This window comes from Branchiostoma belcheri, unplaced genomic scaffold, assembly GCF_001625305.1.
Source record: "Branchiostoma belcheri isolate BF01 breed outbred unplaced genomic scaffold, Haploidv18h27 scaffold311, whole genome shotgun sequence".
NCBI classification, from domain to species: Eukaryota; Metazoa; Chordata; class Leptocardii; order Amphioxiformes; family Branchiostomatidae; genus Branchiostoma; species Branchiostoma belcheri.
The window spans coordinates 132,954-151,944 of record NW_017803923.1 but is presented as its reverse complement, the minus strand read 5'-3'; the positions used below and the strand labels follow the sequence as shown (position 1 = coordinate 151,944).

Here is an 18,991-nt window from a genome sequence, read left to right as displayed (position 1 = left end):
CCCCNCCCCCTCTCAGAACTCACGAACGGATGCGCACAGGCATCCGGGACGCCATCCAGAAGGTCCGATATTCTCTAACGTTGACATTGAACTGTATTACTAGTAAATTCATTCGTACATTTCCACAAATTTCTGACTTGTAGTTTGTACTTCTAGAGTTGCAGCTACGTAGCATGTGACGCCATCATGTTTGTTATTGTCTGAACGCTTGGGTGACGCTGGATTTTGCAACACTCTTTCGAGAAGATACTGAATAAACACGTTGTAGTTTTTGTACAAATCTCCAGAAATTGTATTTACTGTAACGTTACTTTAGTATACAGTACCATGTAAGGACTAGTACTAGTACTAGTAAGTACTAGTAAGCTGTAGAATTTCAAAGCGTAACGGCACTTGTTCGTACTGGTGTGTGGCGAGTACTGTAAGTTTACGCACTGCATTTGTAAAAAGAATGACGACAAACTTTATGCTGTATAATAAATGTTTTATTTCTAGAAGAACATCACTGTTTTGCTTCTTCCTGTGTGACTCATTAGTACATAATTTGTATGCATGTTGTGGCCAAGACATGAAGAGTGATTGTTGACGTACGATTACGATTATGTGTGTGTGCCGTGGCAAGAGGGAGGGGGGCGAAAGTGATCAGATACTGTTGCGGTAATGAAATTATAGCGGTGGAATGGTGATCGCTAAAACCGCTATAATTAAGTGACCGTTATCAAATCAAGAATTACAGTATATCGTAGGACCACCACATTTTCAGAGGATGGTGTACTAGTGAAAGTTTATCATACGTACAATTTTTTTGTCGTTGTGACGTAATATGACATCATTATGACGCCATTAATGTGATTTTATTGGCCAAAACCGTCTAGATAAGTTATTCCCTGAAAACTAAACAGTATACGACATAGCTTTACCAAAAGTGTTTATGACAGAATATTAGGATGTAGGTTATGTTGCCCATAGCAACACCGGTGACGTCATAAAACGACGTCATGCATATATTACCTATCCGCCATCTTGGATCATCAATCTTGAATTTTGAAAAATATTTTTTTTTTTTCAGGAAAAAGCCTAAAATACATTGTAAACGGACTAAAGACGTTCATATAAACCTTTTTTTGTAAAAAGAAATGGGAGTATTGATGAAAGTTCAAGGAAAATAAGCTGTATTTACCTGAGCTAATGATATGGTCCGCCATCTTGGATTTTGGCCAATGACGTCATCAAATTAGCATAAATTATGCATTTTAATGATAAAATGTACATATAATTATATGAGATGTTATTAATATTAGAAACAATGTGTAACTTGACATAAAACCCATAAAATTCTGTTGTTTAAATGGAAATTAATAAATTTGGCAAAAAATGCCTGTCAGAAACCCGTTGCCATGGCAACATGAAAAATCATTATCTTATTCCACTGATACAGATTTGTTGCCAACAATATTTTAGGAAAAGTCACCAAGTTTGGGGGCTCTAGCTCTAGCCGATTAGACGCTATGTGACATCAAATTTGCCGCGGGCACTTTTAGCCCCCCCCCCGTCTAGATAGGGTTAAACAAAATATTTAAAATAAAAAACAAAAACAAGGAGGACCACATGATTTGGATCAACTGATGTGTGTTTCAACACAAAGAAAATCCCAATAATATAATATGTGTCTTTCCTCTGCCTTTCAAGAAAATTACAATACATACGTAACGTCACAAACTCACTGGGATAGTTTATTTCTAAACTGAAAGAAAGTGTGGAAATCATAAACATTGGAAGTATCAAATTTAAAATACTTCCTTGCAAATTTTTACTCCACTAATGGAAAATAGTAAACGCCTTTTGGAAAATGTATATTCCAAAATACTCATACTGTTAAAAGATTACTTTGAAAATGTTGGTAAAAACTATTTGAAAGATAATCATAACCTGACGACCTAACAAAAACTGATCTGAGAAAGATGAAAAGCTTATACGATTTCAAACTATCATTGCATGGGTAGTTTTTTTTCAATCAGTGCAAAGTCCATCAGTCATATCAGATGTAATGTCTTATGGCGAATTCAATTTATAAACGGATAAAACGTGCTTAGCCTAATGAACTAGTTTTTTCATTGGTACTTATAGTCAAATCCATGGTCCCCAAAGATCTCCATGCAGTGCAGGGTTCGCCCTTGGGTCACGAGGGGGCCAAAACGGAGGGACGGCTGTCTTGTTGTAAGCTGATAGCTTCTCCAGCATGTCTAGCACGATGACAGGATACCTATCAGACAAATCGTTTTTCTCCTGGGGATCGTTGCGGATATTAAACAGCCAGATGTGTTTATCGGGTTGCTCTTTCGGCTTGTCAAACATATTGTGAGAAGGACCTTGATGTTTCCATCCTCCTCGATCTGAGAGAAGATGATTTTGTTTAGACAAAATACTAATATATTTTGTACTCTACAGAATATGATCTATTTTGATTATTTAATATTTGTTCTTTCCATTACTAGTATAAAGTTTATTTGCTTTAAATGTCGTCTAAGAATCTCATTATTAACGTTGATGCAAAATGATGAAATTTAATCAGTCATCAAATCACTTTATACATTTCTAATTATGACATGACATAAATACGCATTAGTTGTAATTGATGTTAGAATCATGCTAAATCTTATTTGAAAAAAAAATATTTAAACTGAAAACTACACCACCCCCAGTGATTTCGCATATCCCGTGGTGAAAGGCATAGGAAAAGCCACCCGATCTATAACGGCAACCCCGAGAACATTTGATGGCAAATTGGATGGAACCCAGACTAAGTGATTTTTTTCCTCCAGGGAAAAATTGCTAGTCATTTGCTAACCCTGCACCCAAGAAATTAACCACCCACAGCGATTTAGCTACCCACCAAACAACCAGCTATTTGCTTCCGAACTGCAGCTTTAGCATGTTGCAAGTACACAAATTTAATAAATAAATTTTATTATATAGATTGTTTATATTATTTATCTATTTATTATATTTACTAAACTTTATTAAACTATGATCATGGAATTGTGTTTTTAGTAAGAGTATTCTTTTATGCTATGCAAAACAAAGACTATACGCTTGGACGTCCAAGAGTCTATTTTTAGTCCAATTGCCCTTTCTCCCTCCCCCAAAACAACTTAAATCAAAAGGAACCGATTTGAACAACGGTCTGCATAAGGATTAGTTAAGCAACGCTCACTAACCTTGAGAACCCGTCAGTAATTTCCAGTCTCCAGACCGAAGAGCGGCATAAACCGAGGTGTTAAATACATCGCTATACAGTTTGTAAGAAAATTGTAACGAAGACAAGGCCTTGAGTGGATCGATGTTATGTAGAATTTCTGTTCTCGGTGAAAGTGCTCCAGTGCTGTACATAATAATGAGACATTTAAAAAGAAGAGTTTGGTATTGTTTCTATATCTAAAGGCAAAAAATTTCTACTGTCAATGCGGCTAACAATAATCTATATAGATAGTATAAAGTCTTAAGTGCAAAAATAGCTGTATTGTTGCTAACAATTCAATGTACATTCTAATTGCAAGTACTTAATGACTTTGGTTTAAATCGGTTTAAGGTACCTTATTGTATTCCAAACATCAAATCCATCCAGAGGCTTTGTACCGGTCAAAGATCCATTAGAGATGCGAAGTAAAGTAGGAAACCAATCAGAGATATGGATAAGAGCATCACTGATTCTTCCCTTTTTCTCCAACAGGTTGCTGTTGACAAAACCGACAGCTCGTACTCCTCCCTCCCACAGGGTGTTCTTCCAGCCTCTCAGTGGCCAGTTAGAACCCTTACCTTTCTTCGCCCCATTGTCTTAGAAGAGAAATCACAAGAATTTGATTAGAACACATTTAACACAAAGCACACTGCTCAGTGGCAGTGCCGCGCACATTTTTATTATACACGTATTTAATACCGGCTAAGAAGCAGCATTGTAGAGAAACTATAAAACGGTAATTTTTATAGAAAAAGTATGCTTCATATACAAGTACGTTAAAAAAAACCCACCAGTCGAAAAGATAAATACAGTGTTGTCCCACAAGCCATGGGTCTTCAGGGCGCGCGTTACATTACCAACTGCCTCGTCCAAAACTGTTACCATTGCTGCATACGTTCTTACAAGAGTGTTTTCTATACTTTTGTATTGTTCCATGTACTCCTTTGGTGCTTCAAGAGGGCCATGAACCGCTTGGAAAGGTAGGTAGAGAAACATCGGCTATAGGGAAATGAAGAATGAAAAAAAGAATTTAGCACAGCTATATTTAAAAATTTAAATTGCTTACATATTGATTGTAAAAGAATTGAAACTCTCATGTCACCTAATAATCATGTACAACAGTAGTATTTCACAATTATTCAGTCTATATTGCGTTCGTAGAAGGGTACCCAAGCATAATTATGAAAGCCATACAAATCTTGTAAAGAATGCACGATCATATAAAAAAACGCACATTTTAGTACAAGGTAGTTTTTAGCGACTAATCTGCAGGGAACAAAAAAGTTTACCAAACACTAAAAAAATTGCGAAAATGAGGGATATTGTACCAATTTTTTTTATTATAACACAACCAAACAAACTAGAGTTCGGCGATCTCATACCTCCTTGACACGTTTTGCTTTCGTAAACCTTATGCATGATGATGACCACCTGTAAATGGCTTACATTTACAATCCTGGTCATTTGTAAAAAATTTATACAAATTATCCACATACCTAGTAACATGCAACACACTGGTAAAATATTTATCATTTAACATGGACAAGGTACGCTATTATGGACAAAGCATTCCCCCAGCCAACTGGTTTCGATTTGTAGATGACACTTGGTGCAGATTGAAAAAGAGGGTAGCTGCTGATTTATTTGACCACATCCACCAGATAGATGACAACATCAAGTTCACACAGGAGCCAAGTCATGACAACATGCTCCCTTTCCTAGACACCACAACTATTGTAAAGGAAGATGGTAACCTTCGTTTCGAAGTGTACAGGAAACCAACCCACACTGATCAGTACCTGGCCTTTGATTCTCACCACCCTTTCGAACACAAAATACCAGTAATCAAAACTCTCCTCCACCGTACAGACAACATTATCACTTCAGACGAAGCCAAAACTTACGAACATAGACACCTCCGAGGTGCTAGTGAATACTAACTGAAACGTCTGACCGTTTCCAAAATCATATTCAGTTGCTTGAGTAACTGTTTTGGGCGTATCATATTACCTGGATGTCTAACCTTCATCGACGTAACGTACGATATTGTTGGTTATATGCAATTACGACCTTTGCCAACTCTTGTTTGTCGTCCAAGCTAACTAATTATACATTTTTACTGCGAATATGCCAATTACATGTGACAATTTGCATATGTTATATCAATAAATATTTTTTTCACCCATTGACAGGGCTATATTAAGAACTAATGGTATTCTAGCGTTTCCTCATAAATTGTGCAAATGAGGTCCTGATTTGAATAAATTATGTTAACATGTTAACAATCTTAACATATATTTATCTCCAGTTATAACCATAAACTGTACCGATTTTCTATTAATTATACAAATAAGGTCTTTATTTACATAATCAATATCTGCCAATGCTCTTGTCGTTCTGAATTACATACTAAAATGTTTTATAGCCCTAATATCAAATACAGAAGTTTTAAAGAATGTCCTCATTAATTATGAAAATTAGATAATTGCACTTCAATTATGTCAAGCATCACTTAAGCAACGCACATACAAAAAATCTGACGATCCGTCAAACGATTTTTTGATTATCCCCGCTCGAACATTTTTAAACAAACCGTCCTGCAGTTCCATAACAAGCTGCTAGGGGGCCCAAAATCACGTAAAAAAATCCGGGAAGTTTCGCTGCAGTACAAAGGGAAAACACTAGGGGGCCCCAAATCCCATCATTTCCAGCTTTAGTGACACCCTACCAACGCACCTAGTATGAAACAAAACCACCTTGCCGTTCTTAAGTTATCTTGTTGACGGACTGTCGGACGGACAAGCGCAACTGAAATGCCATGACATGCCATGGAGGTAACTATACACGTGGGTTGTAAAACAGTCATTTTGCTTATCCTAGAGGGGAAATATATTTTGACTAATTTATCCAATTCCGCAAATTGTTTCTGCTATCGCGGTAGTAGGATTATATAATTACAACCATTTTGGTGACATTTGTCAGCGTCATTTTGACATTTATTTCGTTGACCGTGAGCATTTTAACACATATGTGTTTAAGTTATAGTCACAAATTTAGCTTTTGGAAAGGGCCGACCTTAACATGACACCTTAGATACACATGTACGGTAGCCGACTTTATACATCAGCAATTTTTAATTTTTTTTTAATGCAGTTGTTTCAACATACGGCCTATAAACAAGATCTAAACGGATTAAAGACGTTTAAATAGAACTTTTCTCTAAAAAGAAGGTAGTTATAAAATTTTAAGAGAACAAATAATGTTGCACCTGAGATATGATATGATATGGTCAAACATGTCGTATGATTACATTAGCATTGATGTTAGAAAGGATGTTAAAAAGAATTTAACATAAATACCTAAAACTTTTTGATTAATAATGTTTAAGAAATTGTCACTACTGGTGGTACTAACATGGGCTATTGTATTAATTCGAAATATTAAAGAAGATAAAGCAGATTTGTAACACGAGTCATCCTCTACCTTGGTATAAGCATTTATTCAATTAGGATATTAATAATGCTTCTTTAACCCTCAAACACCCGAACGGGGTCCATTTGGACCCCAGACGTATTTTCCCATGTGCTATTTGAATTTTTTATATTCTAAAAAAATTCATCCCGTGACTTTGTCAGTAAACCTCTTCTACAAGTTCTCCTAATTTTTTTTTTAGATCGGCACAAATTTGTAAAAATAACAACAGAAGTCTGATGTAAGACGGTCTGGGGTCCAAACGGACTCCAGCCATGTATTTGCACTTTCCTACACACGAAATTGTTCGGATGTCCTCAATATGTCTTCAAGGAAGCATTGTTTCTTTAATATTATGCTTTTTACCAAGTGACCTCAACCTCAGGAATTATTTTATCAGATTTTAAGAGGTTTGACAATTTTACAATCATATGACGTCAAAGGTCAACCCCATGTTCATGCCTGCAAGCCTCATCCTATGTTTGCATAAATTTTGATAATGAGCTGGAATTTCTTAACACTTATCCATGCCAAAGTAAACGTCTTAATATGTTTAACCAATATATGTGCAAAGGTCACTGAAAGGATGCAAAAAGGAGTATGAATTTGTAAGAAACCAAATGGGATCCATTTGGACCCCATTCGGGCATTTACGTCACAAAAATGTTCGGGTGTTTGAGGGTTAATAATGAATATTTATCGGTGTTTCTATTTTTCTAAGTTGCACATAATACACGTTTAAAGATTTATCATGTAACACAAAAGATAACACGAAATTTGGCATTTTTTAAAGAAAAATCTAGCATTTAGCAAGTGAAACATTTACCTATGCAGTTTTAAAGCTGTTAAGAATCGGCACTAAACCCATAACAAAGTTTTGCCGCCAAGGTTCCCTTGTAGCAGAAACCCCATGCCATCATGAAGATCAAATGAAAAGACCGTGTCTCCAACGAAGCTGTTCTTCTCCGAGGTTATCTCCCCAGTATTGAGACCACTGAGGCAGGACACCGCTTTCGTTGGGCAGGACCGGTTAGTAGAATGCCCAAAACCAGACTCCCCCGCCAGATCTTGTTTTCCCAACTTGAATCTGGCACAAGACCTAGAGGCGCCTCTTGGCGCCGCTTCTGGGACCAACTAAAGGGCCCCCTTTTTTGTTGCACCATTGACCAGGACAGCTGGGAGCACCTGGCAGAAAACAGTACCAAGTTACGACGCACTGTGATGCAGGGGACGGCTCACATGGAGGAACAACGCCGAACTGAAGCTGAGGCCAAAAGGCAGGAAGCGCAAGGAGCGTCTTCTTTGCCCATGCCCACGTCCTACCTTCCTCTGCACAAAATGTCACAAAGTAGTCACATACGACATCGACATCCCAAGGATTGAGGGCCACTCCTGACATCAACAATTATGCTCGGAGACGAGTCATTGTCGATGATGATGTTGCCCAGTGAACAAGCGAGGCGGTATACCTGCTACCGCAGCGTGTTTATAGCCAAGAAAATATGATACGTCAGTGTGCTCTCAGTGTGGCACATCTAGTTTCGTGGTATTTTTACCTTCGCCAAGAAGGTTCCTTTTAGTAGCGTCTGTCCGTTTGTTTGTCTGCCTGTCTATGAACAGCTTAATATGCATTGTCATGAAACTTGGTAGGTAGGTAGGTCTTGATGAGACCTAGAAATAATTAAATTTTGGCCCCCCTGGCGGCATTTCTTGGTACGGCAGCAACACTTTCGGATTTGATATCTCGCAATCTGGACATGCTAGGGTTTTGGTTGGTATAGCTTTTGGAATACGGAAGAAGTTTAACATGTTTGGGCCCATCTTCGAAGAAGCATAACTCAAGAAGGTTGAAGGGTGTTGTGTTTTTTAGTATGTACGTAGATAATATGATGCATGGCATAATCAGATGACAATTATGCAAATCAGGAGCTAATTTGCATAATCAATGAGGAAATTCTATAAGTCTGCTTTTTTCGATAATAGAACTATAAAACACTTGTAGCTGACATGTAATTGAGAACGAGAAAAACATTTGAGGATATAGATTATGTAAATAAAGACCTTATTTGCATATTTAATGATTTTTTTTTCATAATTTCATAGTTGTAATTGCTGGGAACTTGCGACGTTTGGAGGTTAAGTGAAGGTAAACATTATAAATAAAATTTATTTAAATTACCTCATTTGCATAATTTATGAGGAAGTGTTTAAATAGCATTTATGTTAAGATAAGGCTGTCATTGGGTGGAAAATATAATCAACTGATGTAACCCATGCAAATAAGGCTCTTACTTAGTCAATTTTTAAAATACATGTAATATAATTCGTCATTCGGAAGGGTTAACATTATTTAGCGAAGGCATGAGATCGTGGAACTCTTGTTTGACCATGTAATACCGATGCATTTTTGCTATTTCTGCGAATCTGTAAAGTGAAAAGGACTTATACCCAATTAAAAAAAACAGTAGCAACGTTTGGATAAGCCCGTGTAAAAGGACAAGTCTAATTGTACAAGACCACCAGAAGAAAGTCGTCTCCTTACGCATTATAATCCGCGTGCAGTGGAGTACAGTATTGAAAAAAATGTTCCCAAAAAGTATGTTAGAGTCAATCAGTAATTCCTTTTATACATGGCACTTATACCAATAAGAGTTCGAGGAAAAAGATCTTTACCAGGGCTCTTTAAACTATATATTTAAACGTATTTAAAAGAAAAACACGTTCTGAATATGATTCATGTTTTAAATCCTTAACTGATAGCTGTTTTTACCTTCGCCAAGAAGGTTATGTTTTCAGTAGCGTTTGTCCGTGTGTTTGTGTTTGTGTGTGTGTGTGTATGTGGTTTAGCAAGATAACCCGAGCAGCAGTGGATGGATTGGGATGAAACTTGGTAGGTGGGTAGGTCTTCCTGAGACCTAGAAATGATTAAATTTTGGGCCTCCTGGCGGCTTTCCTTCTTACCGCAGCAGAACTTTAAGTTTTAATATCTCGTAATCTGAACATGCTAGGGTCATTTTGTTTGGCAGATAGCTCTTGGGATAGGAAAGAAGTGACATGAGTTTAGGTCCCCTAGCGGCTTGTTCTAGAACTGCAGGAGCATTTGTTAAAATTTTTTCGAAGAAGGATAACTCAAGAACCGGTTGACGGATTGTCGTGATTTTTAGTATGTAGGCAGTTGAAGTGATGCTTGACATAATTAAAGGACAATTTTGGAAATCAGGAGCTAATTAGCATCATTAATGAGGAAATTCTATAAATCTGCTTTGTTCGCTAATAGAACAATGAAACACTTGTGACATCTACTTGAGAAGGAGAAAAACATCTGAGAATATAGATTTTGTAAATAAGGACCAGATTTGCATAATTAATGGCATATTTTTATAATTTGATAGTTGTAACTGCTGGGAATTTCATACTTGCCACATTTGGAAGTTAAGTGAAGGTGAACATCAATAAACATAATTTATTTAAATTATGACATCATTTGCATAATTTATGAGGAAGTGCTATAATAGCCTTTTTTGTTAAGATAAGGTTGTCATTGGGTCGAGAATATGATCAACTGAGGCTCTTTTTTTTTTACAAAATCAATGATTAACCCTAAACAGAACACCTGGGGTCCGCGCGGACCCCAGCACTATATATTCTGTAATATCTTTTTTGTTTCTAAAGATTTTTTTCTGAAATTTTAGGTAATTGTCACCAACAAAGTTGTCTCTCAATACAGTGCAGAAAACTCCGTTTCTACAATTTATAAAAAAATTATATCTGATTTTCTTTTGGGGTCCGCGCGGACCCCAGCCGGCTTTCGATCATAATGGATACACTGGCGTTCTTATACATTACCTTATTTCTGTTTTTATATGTTTTTATGCACTCATCGTCTGTCTACCAAGTTTTCAGAGAATGGTGTAGTAATAGAATTAAATTTTAATAACTTTGGTGTAATTATGACGTCATATGACGTCAGAGCTAATAATATAGTCCACCATATTGGATTTTGACCAATGGCGTCATCAAATTAGCATATTCTATGCATATTAAATGATTAAACTTATATTTAATTATGTAAGATGTTATTAATGTTGGAAAAGAAGTGTAATTTAATATAAAACTTTATATAAAAAATATTGTTTAAACCAAAATTACTTCTATTTTCAAAAAACTGCCTGCTAGAAACCCGTTGCCATGGCAACACAAAAAAACATCAACTTACTAGTATTGAACTAATATGAACTTTTTGCCAGAGACATTTTAGGAAAGGTCTCCAAATTTGATACTTCTAGCGCAAGCCGTTTAGCCGCTATCTGAGATCAAAGTTGGGCCTTAAAAGCCCCTTCAGTCTGAAATGGGTTTAAAAATCGGGTATTTCTTCTTGTCTTCTTTTCTTCACCAAAAAATAGAAAAGTTCAAAATGTATGATTTTTGTATGTAATGTGGACACAGAGGTTCCCACATCAGTTTGCAAAACAATTGAGCTGGTAGCATGTGGATAATTTCTAAAAATTAGCCAAAAACTGTTCTGGGGTCCGCGCCGACCCCAGGTGTACAGATTAATCAGTCCGGGAAGGTGTTCTGTTGAGGGTTAAAATTGTATAATTCGTCAACCGCAAGGGTTAACAACAAATGGTATGAAGCCCTGTCCCTCAATACGGTACAGAAAACTCAGTTTCCCCCATTTCTAAAATTTTTTATATCTGATTTCCTTTTTGGGGTCCGGGCGGACCACAGCCGGCTTTCAAACATAATGGATACACTGGCGTTCTTATACATTACTTTATTTCCGTTCATACATGTTTTTTATGCACTTATCGTATGGCCACCAAATTTTTAGAGAATGGTATACTAATAAAATTAAATTCTAAAAATTTGGTGAAATTATGACTTCTTATGACGTCAGTGCTAATAAATATGGTCCGCCATCTTCGATTTTGACCGATGACGTCATCAAATCAGCATATATTATTAATATTAAATGATTTAACTTACCTTTAATCATGTAAGATGTTATTAATGCCAGAAAGGAAGTGTTCTTTAAAATAAAACCCAGAAAATTTTTATGCTTTAAACAAAACTACTGATTTTTCCGATAAAACTGCCTGTCAGAAACCCGTTGCCATGGCAACACCAAAAATCATAAAGTCATTCAACTAATATAGTTTTTACCAGATACATTTTAGGAAAGATCACCAAATTTGATGGTTCTAGCTCAAGCCGTTCAGGCGCTATTTCAGATTAAAGTTGGCGCGGGCCTTAAAAGACCACTCGGTCTGAAGAGGGTTCAAAAATCGGGTATTTCTTCTTTTTGTCTTTTATGCACCAAAAAATAGGAAAAGGTCCAAATGTATGCTGTCAACTGACGCCCCACTGGGAGTTAGGCCATGCGCCACACCACTGGCCTGGACAATACAACATGTGCGGTGTGGCCAGAGGTTCGAAGAGAAGATCATTCACAGGTTTCTAAGCTTATAAAGGAGCAAGGCTGTTGTCTTTTTTGTTGACGAGTATCATTCCGGAATCCTAAAGGGTTAAGTCAACGTACTAAGTAAAGAAAAGAATGGTATGTAGACTTTTTGTATTGTCAAAAAGTCACATAATGCCCCTTTAAAATGGTGCTTGTATATAATTTTCTTATTATTACATATCATTACTTGAATATTTTCTTATGTTAATTAGTTACCTTGCTATGATCATGATTCGAGATCATTTCAATTGCTTTTGAAGCGAACAGGTGGGTTGAGTACGTTCCATTTTGGTCCAAGACAGGCTTATCTTGGTCCCGCAAGTCTAGTCCTTGATATTCCGAGGGATCCTTTGAGTACTGGCTTGGCTTTCGATGTGTCCAATAATCTTCGCCACCAGTCAAGTAGCCTGTATATAAATACATATGACAGACCTTAATATCTTATCATACTAATTTTGGGATAAAGTTGTACTGGAATAGCCTGTTTAAATTCTTTTTTGGGTCAAGTGGTATGATTTAAACTGTAGCCAAGAAAAAATTGTCCCGGAGTTACAACTTACTTATGATTTGATAAGAACTCAAGTAAAAAGAAAGCAGAGCTTGGTGATCTCAAGGCTTAGAAATAAATGTACGTTATCTTTCTCAAACGACTATATTTGCGTACTATATGTATGACAAAAAGAAAAACTCACTTGCATAATTACATATCATTGCTTATATCTCAGTGTATATGTCAGTCAGTCTAAGCAGACTATGACTAAACTGCGCAAACCAAGTGTAAACTTATTTTAGTATAAACTTTCTTCAACAAAAATGTAATACAAGTCCCACTGCAGTTCCTAGAATAGTTGCCATCGGGTCAACAAGCTATTTCTAGTATTAGTTATATCTTATTAAAAGTGTGTAATCGAAAATTCCGGTAAATCATTTTTCTTGAGTTGGAGATCAGTTAAATTCTCCTTATACATTTAGCCATTCTTTCGGTTATCTTGTTCACTAACTGACACGGACACATTCACACACAATCTTAGCCTAAATATTAACTCCAACTTCGTTTTTCATGCAGAAAATGTGCTACCTTGAATTTTTATGTTCTTATTTCAAGTAAGTCCTCACCGTAAAACCTGTCGAATCCTCTTTGCAGTGGCATATATTCTTTTCTAAAGAATCCCAGATGCCATTTGCCAACCATGTATGTCGAGTATCCGTTCTTTTTTAGTTGTTGCGGTAAGGTCACTTCATCCAGTGGAAGACCATGCGGACGATCGCACATAATGACACTGTGCTGTAGTCCATAGTGAATCTGGGGACAAACATTATTTTGCACTTACATAAACTTTTTAATTATCCATATTTTTATCAATTTGCATGGAAATATGTCTAAAAATCTATTTGATGTACATGTTCTCAAACATTAATCAAAATTTTTCAAATTTTCTGCAAAGATTAAGTCAGGCTTAATAATTTTCATTAGTCATTTGTGTCTTTTTGTGGAACACATTTAGTGGAAGGCAGTGCTTGAAAACATTCAAAGTGACATGAGTTTGGGCTTGAAAACATTGAAATTATTAGATTAAATTAACCCAAAATAAAAATGTAATGGTAATATAGAAACACCTACACATTATAAAAAAAGATTTAAAACTAGAAAGGCCAATATTTGCTTTGGAGCAAATACAGCGATGGGTTCACCACATTTTACGACATGGCAGGGAAAGAATGAGAAACACAAGGGAAAACAATGATTTACATTGATATAACTATAATATGAAGTAAACAACAGTTAACAACTAAAACAACAGTTGGATAGCTATTCCCTACTTTATTGGTTAGGATTTTTAATTGCATAATGCAAACTGTTGATTTTCAAAATAAAAAAAAACGTCCATGCCCCGCATTCCAATGCTGGAGCAGGAAAGCTTGAAATACCTACCAAAACACTTGAATACAGACATACTGTCAGTATGGAAATGCTCTGTGCAGGTGTTAATCAAGTTAAATCCCAACAGCCAATCAGCAAGAAGTATAGAGGAAAGCTGCATGCCTATTGGTTGATGCCCTGCATTCCATTGTGATGACTCATGCCCAAACGTGGTAAACAAGGCACACTAACACAGTAATACATTTGCTATAACACAGCCAAAAAACTCAAATAAAACCATTCTAAAAGCCTGTATCACAATAATTTAAAAAATGCCTAGGGGTATTTGCCCACTGTACCTCCATACCAAATTTCAGGACCTTGGGCCCTAAAGTGAAGAAGCTGAATCCATTTAAAAAATGGCAGGAGAAGGAGAAGGAGAAGGAGAAGAAGAAACATCAGAAAAAGCAATATGGGTTCACCACCACTTCGTGGTGTGGTGAACCCATAAAAAAATGACAAGAATGATCTTTGTTAACCACAATATATTAAAATATTTGACATTTTAGCGTCCGCCTATCACCTTCATAAGGGCACCAACGACTGAATTTCAGATCCGTACTGCACGTACAAAGGCAAAGTGTGTGTGTAACATAATGTGTGAATATTGCCAACCATGTTACATTCCAAAAAGTTCAATTCCAATAGTGGATATAAATATAAGATTAATGTAAGACAAAACATATAAGAATACAATACAAATATAAGACAAATGTGCACTTATCATATCTAGTTAGTTGTAGTTGCAAATTTTTCATAGATCAATATAGTATTTCCGTGGCAGGAAAATGCTGGCAAAAATGTGAATTTAAATTGAATTCATAGATGGCAGTTCTCCCACCCGCAAGATAGTAAAGGGCTTTGCAATACAAATAGAACAGGCAAGGTTTCCTTGTCACATAAAGGAAGCTTGAGGTTCTTTTCTTATTTGATCTATAGGCGAGCTATTTGAATCAATGGTCTAATCTTCAGCTATTGATCGTTAAAACATTAATTTTGGTATTTTACACACAAACGGGCTATTTTTAAACGTCTGCTGCAACTCATTTCCATGCAGATAAGGAAAAAAAATTATAATTTTCTTTGTTAGTCATAAAATGTCTTTGTTGGATAACAAAATATGTTGAATTCAATAAAATGTCTGTTACTTTGTGTAAGATACAGAAGTCCAAAGATTGCCTATTTTGGGTGAGACTAATTCTGACGTTTATAAATTAGCCTAAATATAGAATAAATGACAGAATGATGTCATGAACACGTCATACTACGTCACAATGACAAGTTATTATTATTATTTAATTTTACTTGTACACCATTCTCTAAAAAATTGGTGGACCAAGTAGTTTTTTAATTATAGGTGGCGGGCCTCCAAAGTCCCTTTCCCATTTGATCTCAGAATGTACAAAAAAGCCAGAATAGGGTTAACACAGCAACATCGTATGAAAACTTAAATGCTTGCCAGGTTGTTTTGCATTAAATCATATCATCAATTCACCTTACCTGGTATCTACCTGTCATTAGTTGCTCCCTTGACGGACTACATATAGGCTGGACATAGTAGTTCTCCAACTTAACTCCCTCTGATGCCAGGCTTGATAATATCGAAAAAAAATTAATACAACTCCAGCTGAACATCTGTCATAAAATGTTCTCACATCCCAAAGCCTTTTTATCTACCCTAATTTCATCTTATTTTTAAGGGTAACTAGTCGGCGGATATGCGTAAATGTATTATTCCCATAGATTCAAATGCCTCACAAAACTACATCTGGACTTATTTGACCCCATGACTTGCTCAGCTCGATGTTACTAGCGTTGGATGAAAATAACCTGTTACCTATCCAGGTTCGGTGTACGAATAAATGAGCCATGATAACCAATATCATTCCATCCATAGTCGTCTGCCAAAACGAATACAATATTGGGCCTGTTGATCGCCGGTCGGGAAACAGTTTTAATCCTTAAAATGGATAAATTGTTAGAAAGGTCAAAATAACAAAGACAAAATAGAAACGATGTATTTAGTGCATCTTAAAAATCATGTTAGTTATCCTCCGGTATGATTTATCAGCACTCAAAAATTAAACAACAACAACAACAAAGACTGGTAGTACCTTTTGGACGTGATCCGTCTTGAGTAACTCACATTAATAGGAAGTTTTGCCCACTGCATTAAAATAAAGAATATAGCAACTAAGGCACAGAAAACCACCGCTCTGCGGTGTAACAGACCAAACCGTATAAAGGAAACACGCCGACCGCCTGGTGGTGGTGCCATTTGAAAATATAGTTGGCGCTATTGTTACCTCTTGGTTTTCGAGACGCATCTCATTAGTATTCTTGCGTCACGTGTTCTATTGCGTGCCTTAATTCCCTAATACAAAGCTGACGTACAAGCACGGGTGGGTTGTTGCCTTCGACAGAAGGCTATAAAATCGTTTTTGTACTGTTTGGCAGATTATTCACGATAAATTTTAAAGGCATGGTCCGAGGATCACGATTTTTGGTGGGCAGGTTGTCTTTGTGATGGGCACTATCAAGACCAAAAATGGGCTTCGTGAGGGTTCTTACAAGACTGGAGCTGACCTTTTGTGTTTGCCTTTTTTGTTGTACTCTAAATAAATCGGGAATCCTTAAATGGTTGAATATGATTTTTAGTTGGCTAGTTACCGTTGAGAAAAAGGAGGCCAAGTTCTGAAATGGGCCTCGTGTGGGTTCCCATGTCATTGAATTTGACCTTTTGTTTTGGTCGTTATTGTTGTTAGCAGGGTAATTCGAGAATCTGCAAATGGATGTTCACGATTTTTTTGTGAGCAAGTTACCGTTGACGAAAGCAAGATCAAGTTCAGATATGGGCGTCGTGGGAGGTCCGGTCGTTACTGTAGTGTGTAGTGCACATCTTTAAGTGCAGGCACTTATAGTCTTTTTGTCCCTTTATGTGGGCGGTTAAGCTAACAACACTACCCAAGGTAAACTAGCGCAAGTTAACAAAAGCACAGCCAGGGTGAAATTTGTTTGTTGAAACAACATTGCCCTGGACAGGGTAATCTAGGTTAAGATAACAACAACACAACCAGGGTGAATGGTTGTTTGTTGAAATAATATTACCCATATTGAACACTGGACGATTCACCTACGCTGGCTGTATAGAAGAAAATTAGTTACATTTCATCCATACTATAGTATGGGAGAAATGTATTGTTTTCTCTCATGTTTCTCCTCCTCCTCCTGCCATTTCTTTAAAGAGATTCAACTCAGCCGTTTTGAGCCAAATGACCTGCAATTTGGCATGATGGTAAAGTTTTTTTTAAACAGGCATTTAAGTTTTTTTTTAAACAGGGATTTAATATTTTTTTTTGTCATTTTCAGAAAAAAAAATATACAATTTGGGATCGGGAGCCCTAGTACTAAAACTAAATGACCTCAAATTTGATATGGGGATACCTTGGACACATGTCTACTTGTGGGGTCGTGTGGCGGTGGGGTCGTGTGGCGCAGCGGTAGCGCGTTCGGCTCAGGACCTAGAGGTCCAGAGTTCGATCCCCACCCATGTCACCGATCTTGTGCCCTTGGGAAAGGCACTTTACACGACTTTCCTCACTTCACTCAGGTGTAAATGAGTACCTAGCTTCGGTTAGGGACGTCCCTCGGATAGGACGTTAAATGGAGGTCCCGTGTTTGGGGAGAGCCACACCTCGAGCATGCTAAAGAACCCGCCACATACACTTATCGAAAAGAGTATGGGATCTTCCCGGTGTGAGTGGTTCAAACATTACAGTCTTGTGTACGTCTTCTACGTACCGTGCTTGGAGTCCTCAGCCTATTGAGGTTAAGCACGTAATATGGAAGAAGAATAAAGAAGAAGAAGAAGAAGGATATAGCATTCAAGCTTTTGACATACGCCACTTTAAAATTGTGTAAAATAGGGATTTTCGGCTATTTTTGGTCAAAAATGTACATTTTGGGCTCCTGTGCCCTAATCTTATATCCAAATAACCTGACATTTGGTACGGGAATACCTTGGACACATGTAAAAAGGTTGCCATTCACACTTTGGACGTACCCCACTTCAAAAGTGTGTAAAATAGGGATTTTTAGCTATTTTTGTACCAAAAATGTACAATTTCGGCTCCTGTGCCCTAATATTAACCCTACCTAGACCGGGTTGATGTCACCTAGCGTCTGAACGGCTAGCCGTAGAACGGCCAAACTTGGTGACTTTTCCTAAAATATTGTTGGCAACAATTCTCTATCATAAGATAATATTTTTTTATGTTGCCATGGCAACGGGTTTCTGACAGGCATTTTTTGCTAAATTTAGTACTTTTTGTTTCAACAATAGAATTTTTTGGGTTTTATGTCAAGTTACTCATGGTTTCTAATATTAATAACATACCATATAATTTTATGTAAATTTTATCATTAAATATGCATAATTTATGCTAATTTGATGACGTTATTGGCCAAAATCCAAGATGGCGGACCATATCATTAGAACAGGTATATACAGGTTATTTTCATGAAAATGTTGAATACCATTTAGTTTTCTGGGAAAAACCTATTTAGACGGTTTTGGCCAATAAAATCACATTAATGACGTCATAATGACGTCATATTACGTTATAACGACATAAAAATTGCAGATATGATAAATTTTCATTAGTACACCATTCTCTGAAAATTTGGTGGTCATACGACATACCGTTCGCGAGTTCTTAGGGGGGGGGTCGAAAAGAAGCCCGCCCCCCCGGTCCCCCCTACTATCAAAAAAAGACCCGGTCCTAGGTAGGGTTAAAAGAATTTCGCGAGAAACTACCCCTACAATTCCACGACAAGCTGGAAGGGCAACAGAATCCGCACCACTTATATCTTTCAGAAAAAGTTAATCTGTCACCAA

The 18,991-nt window shown here is 36.8% G+C and overlaps 1 protein-coding gene across 2 annotated transcripts; it reads right to left on the bottom strand.

The window, feature by feature from the left end:
* Positions 1-1,552: 1,552 nt before the first annotated feature.
* On the bottom strand, positions 1,553-16,568 carry LOC109474711 (arylsulfatase B-like). 2 transcript variants are annotated; one of them, XM_019775070.1, is made up of 9 exons: positions 16,209-16,568; positions 15,932-16,054; positions 15,595-15,685; positions 13,290-13,476; positions 12,390-12,580; positions 4,030-4,237; positions 3,594-3,834; positions 3,219-3,382; positions 1,553-2,393 (listed from the first exon to the last, which is right to left on the bottom strand). In XM_019775070.1, the coding sequence occupies exons 1-9, from the start codon at positions 16,370-16,372 to the stop codon at positions 2,128-2,130; spliced, it is 1,635 nt and encodes a 544-aa protein (XP_019630629.1). In that variant the 5' UTR covers positions 16,373-16,568; the 3' UTR covers positions 1,553-2,127. The 2 variants fall into 2 exon arrangements, with proteins under 2 accessions (XP_019630629.1, XP_019630630.1); XM_019775071.1 differs by lacking the exon at positions 15,932-16,054.
* Positions 16,569-18,991: the final 2,423 nt, after the last annotated feature.

Bases quoted from the DNA above. Each gene is read 5' to 3' on its own strand.
- LOC109474711 (XM_019775070.1), bottom strand. From the start codon at position 16,372: ATGGCACCACCACCAGGCGGTCGGCGTGTTTCCTTTATACGGTTTGGT. The intron at 15,686-15,931 runs GTAACAGGTTAT...GATATTATCAAG, and splicing joins CGTACACCGAACCTGGATAG to CCTGGCATCAGAGGGAGTTA. The intron at 12,581-13,289 runs GTGAGGACTTAC...ATTTATATACAG, and splicing joins AGGATTCGACAGGTTTTACG to GCTACTTGACTGGTGGCGAA.